The 12,889-nt window shown below is 35.1% G+C and overlaps 1 protein-coding gene across 1 annotated transcript; it reads right to left on the bottom strand.

Moving 5' to 3' along the window:
• Positions 1-3,437: 3,437 nt before the first annotated feature.
• Positions 3,438-12,215, bottom strand: DCUN1D1 (DCN1, defective in cullin neddylation 1, domain containing 1). The gene is made up of 6 exons (XM_010009696.1): positions 12,005-12,215; positions 10,610-10,778; positions 9,901-10,031; positions 5,481-5,563; positions 5,134-5,230; positions 3,438-3,731 (listed from the first exon to the last, which is right to left on the bottom strand). Exons 1-6 carry the CDS (start codon positions 12,177-12,179, stop codon positions 3,652-3,654), a joined length of 735 nt encoding a protein of 244 aa, XP_010007998.1. The 5' UTR covers positions 12,180-12,215; the 3' UTR covers positions 3,438-3,651.
• Positions 12,216-12,889: the final 674 nt, after the last annotated feature.

Below are 12,889 nucleotides of genomic sequence, written 5' to 3'. Positions count from 1 at the left end.
AAGGAGGGAGAATTTTTTGTACCAGTATAAATGTCCAGACTTGTGTTTGAGTTACAGGTGTCTGAACAGTCTGGATCAAAGTGTTTATTCCTGCCAATACTGCTACATATTGGTACCAAACCAGTCAACTAAGTGTTTCAAAGCTAAGGCCTATTTCTGACAGGTAAGGTTATAATACTAAGTATTCAAAGGCAAGTCTACTCTTTGAGAGCTCAGAGACCTGAATGTCACCACAGGTTTAAAACCCAAACATAGGCAGTGTACTGTACTCAAATAAAATCTACAGAGACTTCTGGCAACATTATTTAAATAAAGTGTGAATGACATATTTTATTAAATGCATTCTTAAAAAAGTATATCTTTCTTAAATAAGGATTTCTCAGTACGGATTTCAATGTAAAACAGTTTTGAGGCAAGTCATAATAAGTAACAGGTTGATCAATAAAAAAAGTCACTTATGTATGGTAGTCTTCAATCATATTTAAACATATGCACTGTGTGTGGTGTCCTCCTTCACATGCTAGGTGATGTCAGTGCAGCATGGCTGGACAAGATCAAAGATCAGCTCCATTTTGTACTTGCAAACATTTAGAATAAGCAGCAGGCAAGGGGTAGCAGCAGTTCTTAGAAAACACCACCCCACCCCCAACACAAAAGACTTGCCAGTAATGTGTATTTTATGCAGAAGAGTATGCCATGCTTCTTTTTCCCCCTGCTTAAAAGCACATTCTAAAAATAAGTCAAGTCTTACAAATAATACACTGAAACAATGCATGAGAAGACTTCACCATGGCAATTTCACTGGAGCTTTATTGCCTCTGTTGGTAATGAGAGGGATTGTAAGAAGTTACATTGGAACTTACAGAGATATGTAAATGATGGGTTTTTTTACTAAATATAATCTCGAGATTAAGTGTTTTATATCAGGGCACTTCTCATTTTGTACATATTTAATGTATAAAAACAGGTTACAAACGTGATGTTTGCCTTTTTTCCCTTGACATTTGGCAAAATTAAATTGATCCATTTAAGGGGAGATCATCAAATTGAAGACGTAAGCACTTACAAATTAAAGCAATCCAAGTAAGCAACTGGCTGCATTCTTAAAGAAAAAAGAAACCAAAACAAAAAAATAAAACCCACACAAATATAGAAAGGGGAAAAAAACCCCCCCCAAAAAACAAACCACAAACACATGGCCACATTGAGCACATTTCAATGCAAAATATTCCCTGTAACCAGGCATTTTGTCCTTAGAACAACACCCTGTTAAATTAATGTTTCTTTCAACTTCAGTCACTCGTTTTGAAAAACTTTTAAGAAGCCATCATAGCACAAATAACCCTTTTCTGCAACATAATTAGACAAAGTTTTATGTATCTCTTTATAATTACACAGTAATTATAAGCATGTAGTACCAAACTGATGACAACACTATTTTGTTGAAAAGATCTTGCATTCAAAAGGAATATTCTTTAAAACACCACGGCATTATGCCACTACCCAGTCTCAGACTTTTTTGAGGGACAAGTCTGTACTGGGATGAAAAGCAAGTCAGTTCTCTCCAAACACAGCATACTTGAACTAATCAATTTGAAACTGTACCAAAACCCTTAAGACATGAAACAGCACGCATAGATACCTTGTAGAGCTTTTCCACCCTCCCACCCCCCCTTCCCCCCCATAATTTCAAGTCCCCATTTATATTTACACGAAATTGAGAAAGGAAATACTGAAAGCAGCAAAACATATGATTTTTGGCCTAGCCAATTCCAGTAGCTGGAGAATGTTTGCAATGTTTTTGTGGAACAGCATTCTTGAAATAAACGCACAACTGGATTTTCTTAAAAGGGCACTGCTGCAAGGGGAGTCAGCCTTATGCTCAACTTCAGAGAATACAAATACGGTTTTTTAGCAGTTTAATAGTCTTTTTTTCATCTTTTAACATCTGCATAAAAGCATTCTGCTGCTTAGTGCAAGTGCCAATTACTAACTTCAAATATAATTCTGGCCTTATCATGGGACTGTTTAGGGCATGGACTTAAACTTATCTATCCTTACGCGTAATGACAGCCTATCTTCTCCTGGAGCCTGTTCTTTTCCAGCTTGTTTTACAGACCAGTATTTCTTACATATCTTCACAAGTAGCTAAGTGAGGAGTAAAAGACCATGTTTAGCCAAAAGCAGCTCTCAAATTCTTGTAATATTAAAAATAAAGAATTGCAGCTGATAAAATCTGTTTTGAACAAAATGAACTTGATTTAGTTAAATGTGGTAAAAAAATAAGAAGTAGTGATGATCAGCAAAATAATTTAAGCAAACAAAGCCAGTGTAGTATTTTATATTTATCTGATCTGTGCTTGCTTTGGAAAGTTTTACTCTCAATTTCTATATTTGGCAACCACAGTGATATGTCAATTTAAGGAAAACTCATCAAAATAATTAAACAAACAAAAAAAAAAAGATGTCATCCATAATGGCAGTACCTCTATGTTATAAAGAGTTAACTTACTTCTCAGGATAATGGATTTGAAACCTAGATTCACATCAAACTCACCAGCTTCTTGTAACAACAGGGCCTTTGTTTTATCATACCTCAACCATAAAAATTACACATCTCAATTTAAAATCCTGTATTGTGTAGCAAACATTTAAGACACAAATTCAGTATATTCAAGTTTTAAGATTTCCACAGAAATGAAAAACCTTTCTTTGACAGACAGGTAAGCATTTCAAAACTGTAATGAAATCTGATTTCTTAGATAATAACCTAGAGAATATTAGATTCTATCAGGACGCACACAGCTTATCTCAATGACGCTCACTGAAGGCTGACTATAACATTGAACACGGGTGCTTTAAGTGCACAGTAGTTGTGTCGTACTTCAACTGTTCTCACAGTCAGCTGATGTACAATCAAACTATTCAGATAGGCACCTAGATACCCCAGTATCAACAACCTTGGGTTTTCTTGGTTATTTCTGTAACTCTTTTTATCAGATACTCAAACTCACTTAGACAATACCTGTACTTTTCCAGAACAGAAAAAAAAGTTATCGGACCCAGTACACTTAAATATATCACTCTTACAGGAAGTGCTATCAATAAGTCTTTGCAACTAGCCCGAAGTGTATATTTAAGGATGCTTTCAAAAATTGTTTTGATGTTGATCTGTATAATTCAGATGCCATACAACAGTTGTCTGATGATGACCAGCATTGTGCTTTATGTGAAACCAGAAACCTCAAAATAATTATAAAGCTTCTAGGATTTATGGGAGATGAAACTAGGATGGTCCACCAATTAAAAAAAAAAAAAAAAAAAAAAAAAGAACACACAAAAAAAAAAACCAACCAACACAAAACCCACAAAAAAAAAAAATTAAAAAAAAAAAAAATAAAAATCTGTGAAATCCACAATGTTGGAATTTTAATGGGCAAGAGTGGTCCAGACTAGAAGAAAAGCCCAAACCACCAGAAGAAGAATGAAATATGATATGGTCCAAGATGTATCCTTAAAGGTTTGTCTCAACCCTCAGCCACATTGTGAGGATTGATCTTCAGTTCAGTCCAGCCAGCAGAAATTGACTGTGCAATTTTCCATTTCAGGTATTTGTACAGACTATGTACACTCTAGAAGGGTCCTTTAGTGCTACACTGTCGTACTTTTTGTCCCAGCAATTTGAGGGCGTGCAAATTCCACAAAGTCATCAATAAGCACTGGCCATGCCCCTAAAAGAAAAAAAAGACCACACCATTAGAGCTTTATTTTTAAAGCTTCAGATCTAAACAAGTTCTTTACTTTCCAGTCTTAACTAGGTACAGTTTCCAGAAAAAAACCACTGTAATTTGGTTTTTTTGCTTAAAATCTGCGACCTGCTTAAATATTTCTACTTCCTTTAGACCCAGTTAATACACATCCCTTTCAATGGTCAAACTTCTACCATCTTCCTGACAAAAAAAAAAAAAAGAAAACTGACAAAAATTCTAGCTTAAACCTGTCCTGGGTTTGGCACTACAACTCATATTTGACCTCCAGGATGGCAGCAATTGCTTAAAAAAAAAAAACTATGACCACTGGATGAAGCAGTCTATGCTGTAAGTGGCAGCACACCATAACATGCATTTCCTGCAGCACAGTACGATGTATGAATGCAATGCTCATCTGTTTGAGTTGGCATGCTCAGCCACACCTGAAACCAGTGAAACAGACTCCGACAGGCAGCGAAAGAGTATAATGCCTTACAAAGCTGGTGCTACACTACTCTTCTGTATTTCTTACCAAGAGGTAATTAAAATGCATATCAGTATTTTACATATCACAGGCAGCCAAATATGTCCCCAGCTATGTGCATGACTGTCATGTGAAAGTTAAAAACAAATGTGGGTTGGTTTGAACTTTTTCAGCTATTCATTTATTATGGGCAGCAGCCCATTTGCTCAATGATAAGGGAATAAGAACTGTCTGTAATTATGAAATAAAGTTGCAGAAGCTTGCTCCCTCTGCTATGGAAATATCAGAGCTTCTTCCACTCACTGAACTGATCTGCCATCAATGACTGAGGGTAATCAGCTGTTTTTGGCTACAGATTGACTGGAAGAGGAAAGATCAATACAAAAGTTTACAAGAAATGCAAATGCTAGAAAATAACAGCTTTAGCAATCCCTGTATGCTGCCACCTTAACTTCTATATTATTACATGCCTTCACATAAACTGAAGCAATCAAACTTAAAATATATTCTCAGATAAGAAATGCAATAGCCAGAAGACCCTACAAAGAAACACACAGGCCATGAATCAGTTACTTAGTCGACGATGCCAAGAACTGTGCTGACAGAAAATCTGCATTTTGTAAATGAAGAAATAGCAAGGTTTGTCTCAATACGAGTTAGTGTCTGAGCTCAGACAGAAGAAAAAAAGAAAATGGATCTAAGAAAGTTACAGCATTTTTTAAACCTGCAGTAACAAACAGATGATAACAACATGCATTAAAGTAGCTCTCTGCAGACGTTACATTACCAGTGATATTTTAATTATGCTGCTATTAGACAGGTGTGCCAAAGCAGATACACATTAATAAATGTAGCATAAAACACAGTTAGAGGTTAATGAAAGAAAATGGAAATGTTTACCTTCCTCATCATAGTTAGACATATCATCTGCTATCATTGTACTAAAGTCTAGAAGAAGGTTCCAGGTATCCTTAGGAATTGATCTTTTATGATGTTCCTGTTTGGAGGAGTGGAAAATTCATATTTAAAAAATAAAGAAAGAAAAAGTAAAACCCCTTATACACACTTGTTTTCACTGTCTTGAACACATCCATATCCCCAAAATGTATTTTGTTTGTACACACTATGTAAAGTGCAGTATCTGGGATCTGTGCCAAAATAGTCTATTTCCTCTACTCAGTAATTTAAACATATCTTCCAAGTTTTAAAAATATTGCAGTCCAGTTTATGTGAAGATTTAAACTTACCAACAAAAATTTGTTCCACAAGTCTAGAAATTTAAATCTTCCATTAAGTACTAAATTCCAGTAGGCAATGGCCATTTCTAAATCTGTAATATCAAAATATATTACTCTTAGAGATACACATTTCAAATATATCATCTCCACAGGTATCAAACGCTAAGATGAACCATATATTCATAAAGGTGAAAAGATTCATCATGCAAATATACTCGTGGATCCTTTACAAAAAGGCAACCATAAATAAAACATTATACAAGTATTTTCTAGATTTTGATACTATCACTTGAATACAGAAGAACTAAAAATTGCCTATATTAATATCTAACATATCCAAAACACACAAGAATATTTCATATGCCTTTTGATATCTAACAATTCTTTAGTTAAAACTTGGTGAAATATTCTGTTTTAGAAATGCTATTGACTTGAAAATTTGTAGTATTTTGTAGTAAGATCTTTAATCTTTTTTAACATATATAAAATAAATTTACATAAAAATAATTTTTTTTCATTTCACTTTTAGAGCAACCTTGTTACAGCTGCTGGTTTTGTAAAGTGGCTTTTGTCAAGTGTTCATTTTTGCAATTGTGTTTCCTTTTGAAAAAAGTAAGTACTGTACAAGCAGATGGTTGACGGTTAATTGGTTTGTTGTTGGTCTTTTTTGGTTGGGTCGGGGTTTTTGGAACTGACACAGTTCAGGAACAAGAACAGCCTACTTCCAGTCAGGCAACTGCGTGCTGCTCTCAGCAGCGGGTGCTGTTACAGTGTAGCAGTTAGAAAAAGAGACTGGTTAGTCTAGCATGTAAGGAAAAAAACCCTGACCTCCTTGGTATTTGCCAAAGGCTAAACTGACATGCGTTTACTGCTTATTAGTGGCATACATCAACTTGTTAGCTGATAAACGAAACCTATGTATCTGCATTCTAAATCTACCTACTGTGATCTCCATTACCAGTCATTAACAAGGATCTCTGACTGTGTAACAAAATGCTGCTGTGATCTTACTGAATTCAGTACCCATCACCAAGTACATACAGTAACTCCAAAAGGCTACCTAGTCGAGTGACTTTTTTTTAACAAAAGCTTTTATATATTTTGCAGTCTTCCATGAACAATCCTCTCGTGAGAGCAGAGAGAAGCACATGATCAACTGCACCTCAGGAAAACTAAAAAACCTGACAACCCAAGATGCTGAAACTATGTAAAAAAAACAGGGAGGTGGATCTCACAGATTAAATCAACAGCAAACAAAACAAAGCATGAACTCTGCATTGCTGGAGGGAAAATAGACAGTGATGGGAGGAGTTCCCAAACGGTTTAGTATCTTTGATATTGAAAGTTCTTCTCAAACAACATATTCACATTATAATGCTTCCTGACCCAAGTAAAGAATGAAATTCGTAAACGATTTTCCAAAGCTAAAAAGGAGTGTGATTTCAGACAAAAGTGTAAGCAATGTACATTTTGAAAAAATGTAAGTTTCAAGAGCAGAGACAAATTAAACAGAAGTCACTACTCCCCAGGAAATGAGCTATATGTGAAAATGAGAACTTACTAAAAAAAGTGTAAAAACTAGGTATCCCTTTTTAACAGAAGATTCAGATACAAAAATACGCACTTCAGCTTTCAACTGAAATTACTATCTTTCTAAAATTAGATACAAAGTTAAGATTATCAGGTTCTCAAGGAAACAGATTATAAAACTAAGTTTTATTTACTTGTGATGCATTAGGCTCATGAAAAAATGCAAAATCCCATCATATTTACAGTAGTTTATAAACAAACACTATAAACAAACTGTGCATTTCGACATGCTTATACAATTTTGAGATTATTTTTGTGGCTAAGCAAAGGCCTTTAAAAAACAGATCTCAGGATGCTGCAACCTCAAACTCATTATTGCGAGTCCAAATACATAAAGCACAAAGATATAATGCCTTAGGACAAACTACATGTTTTAAAAGAAATTTTATGAAACCACAAAATTGGAAAGATGTAATTCTACATCTTCGTAAGTGAACGACTGCTCAGGAAAGTCCTCATGGATCAAATATGAAAGCCTCAAAATATATGCTCCATTCTGAGTTTTATCCAGAGAGATGCAAACAATGTTTGAGATGAGTATCAGCCAGAAAGTATTCTCAAGTAATACGCAAATATCACAAGAACTTTTAAGACAACACCAGTACTTACATGGTAGTAAGGAATTATGCAGAGGAAACACATTTGCAGAACTATGCCTGAACTACTACACAATGTTTGGAAGATTAGAGACCAATATACATTAAAATCAATTTGCAAGTTCCTACAAGCTGTTATTTAGACACTCCAAAATTAATTGCCTAACAAGGAGCACTTACTTTTCAGCACTGTATTTGTCCCAGTATTCTTTTGCTTCAGGGTTTCCAGAATTATTCTGCCATATTGTTAAATTCATGCCTGAAACTGTGTACTTACTGGCACCGAAAGGGCTGGTAAGCATCCAGATTTTAAGCACAGTTCTACATCACTTGCAGACCCAGATCGACAAAAAAACCCAAAACAACACTAACCAAAAAAACCAACCTTGTACTATGTATATGCTATATGGATGTGAAAAAACTGTATTTGTCTTTGTCACTGTGAGAACTTAATTTGCGTAAAGCTTTAATATGAATGAAAAATAAAGCAAAGGGCTTAGCCTTCCTGGTAAATCATTTTTACTGAAGTCTGTTCCACCTGGGATACTCAAAGGATTCATTTCTATATAGGATTGGGGGAAAAAAATTCAGAGAAAGAATGCAAGTCTTCCTTATACCTCAGAAATATGAAGAAGAAAATAAAAAGGTAAGTACTACATCAAATGGTTCTGTTTTTCTGAAACTTTGAGAATATTAAAAATGACCATTTAATTATGGTAACATTGTAATTTCTCATTTCACTTTTACCACCTTACAAGGGTTTTGAAAAATACTCCTTGTGGTGTGAAGATGTTTAAAGATTAAAACCAACATACAAATGGTAACCATAAAACCAAAACAAAACCCTGCAACCATTCATGCTGCAGAACTGATTCTACACTGACACTCTCCATATCCTAACTTCTATCTTCTCATAATTCAGTTACTGTATTTTCCTCATTGTAGCAGCCTAAAAAATATAATACACCTTTTAACAAGAAATAAGAATCAGCTCTTTGATTTATTTGCAGCATTCTGATCCTCATAAGCTTTTTCAAACAGTTTAGCAGTGCTCTTTTAGCTTCCTCAAAGACAAAGAAACTCAGAATTCAATTGAAAACAAAAACCAGAATACAGAAAGATATTAAAAATGACAGAGAGTAAAAACTAAGACATGGAGATTTGGCTTATTTACTTATTTTTCAATATTCATTTTAAGCCAGAAGTTGGTCTACATATATAAGACAACAAAATGAAAAGAGAATGCTTATCTTTTCACAGCACGTGAATGCAAACCGGGTCAGTAACTGTCTGTTTAAGGCTTTTTCATTACTGAGAAAAATTCACAAGCTGCCAAGAACCTACTAGCCTTTCCGTATTTTATTTCTGCTCAAAAGTAGAACAGTTAAGAAGTTAGCAGTTAAAGAGTCATGAAATACTACTAGTTATGGGTAATACCTGAACTGCTCTATATATAAATTAATATGCATTCTGGTTGGTTAACATTACTGCTTCAAAGAATTTTGTTCCCTCATTTTTGCTCTTCTGAATAGACAGATCTATGGATTGTTCACTCAGTTCCATCAGAACTGTGGTGTTCTGCCATTCTTTTTAATAAGTGATTCTTCCACTTCACCTGTTACACTAATGAAAAGCAAAATCAGTAGAAAAGCTATGAAATAATGAAAAAAAAAAATAAAAATCAGTGAACTGAGGGGGGGTGGGGAAAAAAAAAAAAGCTGTAAGGCTGTAGGTAGGCACCTGTCACCAATGGCACAACAGGCATCGAGCCCAGGATATAGAAATCTATTTGTACTATTCCACTTTATCTTGCCAAGACATCTGCAAGCATTTTTGGTGATACAAGAGACTGTACAAGCGTACTTACATGGAAATCAGTTTTACAGCTTAAATTTATCCTAAAAGTGAACATTCAATTAATCTGTTCAGTGCTGCAAATTCTAAGTAGTATAATTATGCCTTTAGTATAAGGCCATAATCCATTGTGCTTACTGAGAATTGCATACACTCTTTGTTAAATAAACCTTCTCTCATAAAATTTAGCAGTATATAGTAATGATGCAGATATTTCTATCAATTTGAACACCTTAAATTGACATCTATCTCTCACAACAGACAGATGTATTTTATCCCAAAGGTGATTATCTTTCAGACTCACTGGATCACAGTAATACTTTCACTTACTGCTTTAATCAGTCATTTCCCATATTTATGAACAAATATTTACAATCAAGAATACATACCTAAACCTTTCTGCCCCGGATTCTTTGCAAAGTTGAAAGTAAACTGATAAAAATCCTTAAATCTTCCTGGCTCTTTTAATTCTTGTTCCATTTTAGGAATTTGGGCCTTCAGTTTTTCTATGCTGTCACATCTGCATTTTAAAAAGCATGTTTATTGGTGTATTACTCATTTTTCCATAAAGTATGAGTTATAACTTAAACAACTGTGGGATACAATACAATTATCAAAAAAATCAGGAAGCCTTTAATTAGTCTGCACCTATACAACAATTTCATTACTTTGTTATTTCTTTACATTGCCATTTGCACATTCTAGCTGATACACGAAATTCCATAATTCAACAGATTTTTAGAAAAATGTGATAAAGACTACTATATTTTCATAAGGCAAAGAAACCTCAGATATTCTAGAGTGCAGACTGACATCCTTGCTTTACCTACCTGAGCAGCTCTATGGCAAGTAACTGATACACACAACCAAGGCAAGTAGCACTCAAAGCTGCTGCTCTTTTTTCGGTCACTAAGCATCTAGCACGTAGACAGCAGATGCATTTTTAGAGAGGCAGACAAGTGCTGCTAGACTCCAAAAAGTCTCTGAAGTCAGAAAGGACAATGAGATCGTGAATTCCCAAAACAGGGCTGTTCCAGTATGTTCCAGGTTCTGACACTGGGTTACACTGTCCATGTCTAATACTTGCTGCGCACTTACCCTAGCTCAGTCATTCCATCCATGAATTCCAGCTTTGAAAATTCACACTGCGTTGCAGCTCGGAATTTCCATGCAATGATGAGTACAGTAATGCTGGCTGGGTCAAGAGCTAAATCATCACAAAACTGCTGTATACCATCTATACCAATTTTATTTTCATCTTGAGGATCTTTGGGATACAAAAGTAAGTATCAAGAAAAACAGATTTTTTAAAAAGCTAATTTATTCTGTAACTGCATTTAAGATAAGTAAACATTTAAGACAACATTTTGGGGATCAGGCCTTATAAGTGAATATTTTAAAAGCAAAATTAAATTAGTATTTTCAATGGTTGATATTAACAATTGAAGCAGTTACTACAATAAAGCTTCCCATACAATGAAGCTTATGTTACTTTCATTGAGAGACAAAAGCATCACAAACATTTGTTTTCTGCTTAATAATATGCACGACACTGTGACTCATTCCATACAGAGAACACTGGTCCTTTCCCACCAGCACACTTAATTATTGGCATCTTTGGCAAGACTGCTGATCTGTGTACCGTTATAAACAATTCTGCAGTGTCCATTTGCAAGCTGTACTGATACAATAATCAAATCTGACCATAAACTAAGTTAACATTAGTTTTATGCATTTTCTGGCAACACCAGCATGCATGAGATTGGACATGGAAAGCTCAATCAAAGAGGACAAGAGGAAAGTTACGTTGCCCCATTACCGATTCCAAGTCAGCCATCTGGTCTGGAAGTGAGATGCTCACATTTCAAGCGCACTAACAAAGATCTACTAACTTAAGCCAACAAAGACTTCAGGAAAATGGTATTTGGATTATGCACACATATGAAAAATACAGAAAATGCAGCACTCATTTTTAGATTTTCTGAAGTGCTAAAACACAAAATTTGTTCTACTATACTGAATCCACTTTACTATTTGTGGTAGGATACCATCAGTTCACCACTGGCTAACTAACTTTGTTTTCTTTTCTGCTTTGTTTGTAACTATTTGATAATAAGCACAAGGTGAATAAAAATTAAGGTATGCAACCTGTCACTTTGTCAGGATCCAGTCCTGAGTGATGTGCTTTCCCCAGAAGAATCACCTAAAATCCACATTAACCATTACAGTTATTCATTGTACACACAATTCCAGCTCCAAGCCCCTAATCCTGTATAAATGTATGTATATTTAGAGCACATAAAGCAATCATGTGTAATCCTTGTGAAGCAGAAGCCTACATATATTCCCCTTCTAACTTCATTATTAGCAATAGAAAAAACAAAGCTGAAAGAGTTAAGATTTCAAGCACAAGAGCACAGCTGCAATGATACATTGTCATTAAGAATACATACATACAACTATGAAATAAGCCTTAAAATTCAGGGTACTCACCTTTGTATCTGTTATATAGTTGTTCTAACTTCTTTCTGTCCAATGATCCTTTAACACTCTCTCGTATATAAAGTTCAGGATTTTGGAAAAAGTTGTCTGTTGCAACATCTAACTTCCAGTCATTTTGAGACAGACAACTCACTGCTGTCTTTTCACTAGATTGTGTGAAGACCATAAACTGACGCACTTTATCCTTCTGCGATGATTTCAACTTGTTCTAGTAAAAACAGACAACACTGTAACTAAAAATGTTTTACTGGACACACAAAAAAACCCCAATACCTAAACCCCAAAACACAAACAAACCCAAACAACTTTAAAACAAACAAACCAACCCACCTTACCTTCATTCTAGGTACTTCACATTGTATCCAAACTGAGTGAAATCATCACAAAAATCATGCTGGCAAAGCAATCAGAGAAATAAAAAAATGGGTATTCTTGTCACATATTTGGCAAGAGAGCTGAAGGGCATTGAAAATTCACATACAGCTGTGGGCTTTCTTTTTAAACCAATTTTTGTTTGTTTGTTTTTTAAGGAAAAAAAAAAATCACCCAAAACATTCTCCTCTTAATAGAAGAATGCTACACCTATCAAAAAAGGAGAACTGAGATGCCTAAATAGAGCCCATAGCTATCAAACTATTTGACAGATTAATTGCCTCAACAGATGCAGCGGAACAGGCCATTAATAGCTTACCATCACTGAATGAAAGGCTGGCATTGTTAATCCCAGCTGACCAGACTAACAGAAACACCAGCTAGTGCAGGACCAGAGGCAAAACCATACTGCCAGGAACAGGATCTCTTGGTGGCAGCAAGGAACTAGGCTGGGTCATCCATTTCAGGGAGCTATGCACTGAGCTAACTTAAGAGAGTAGATAT

This window comes from Nestor notabilis, unplaced genomic scaffold (genome assembly GCF_000696875.1).
Source record: "Nestor notabilis isolate BGI_N333 unplaced genomic scaffold, ASM69687v1 scaffold33802, whole genome shotgun sequence".
NCBI classification, from domain to species: domain Eukaryota; kingdom Metazoa; phylum Chordata; class Aves; order Psittaciformes; family Psittacidae; genus Nestor; species Nestor notabilis.
The sequence above is the reverse complement of the archived record's forward strand: the minus strand, read 5'-3'. Positions and strand labels throughout refer to the sequence as shown.

Coding starts and splice junctions, on each gene's coding strand:
- DCUN1D1 (XM_010009696.1), bottom strand. CDS start 12,179: ATGGTCTTCACACAATCTAGTGAAAAGACAGCAGTGAGTTGTCTGTCT. Junction 10,779..12,004: donor ACTATATAACAGATACAAAG/GTGAGTACCCTG, acceptor TGTATCCCAAAG/ATCCTCAAGATGAAAATAAA. Junction 10,032..10,609: donor GATGGAATGACTGAGCTAGG/GTAAGTGCGCAG, acceptor TTTAAAATGCAG/ATGTGACAGCATAGAAAAAC.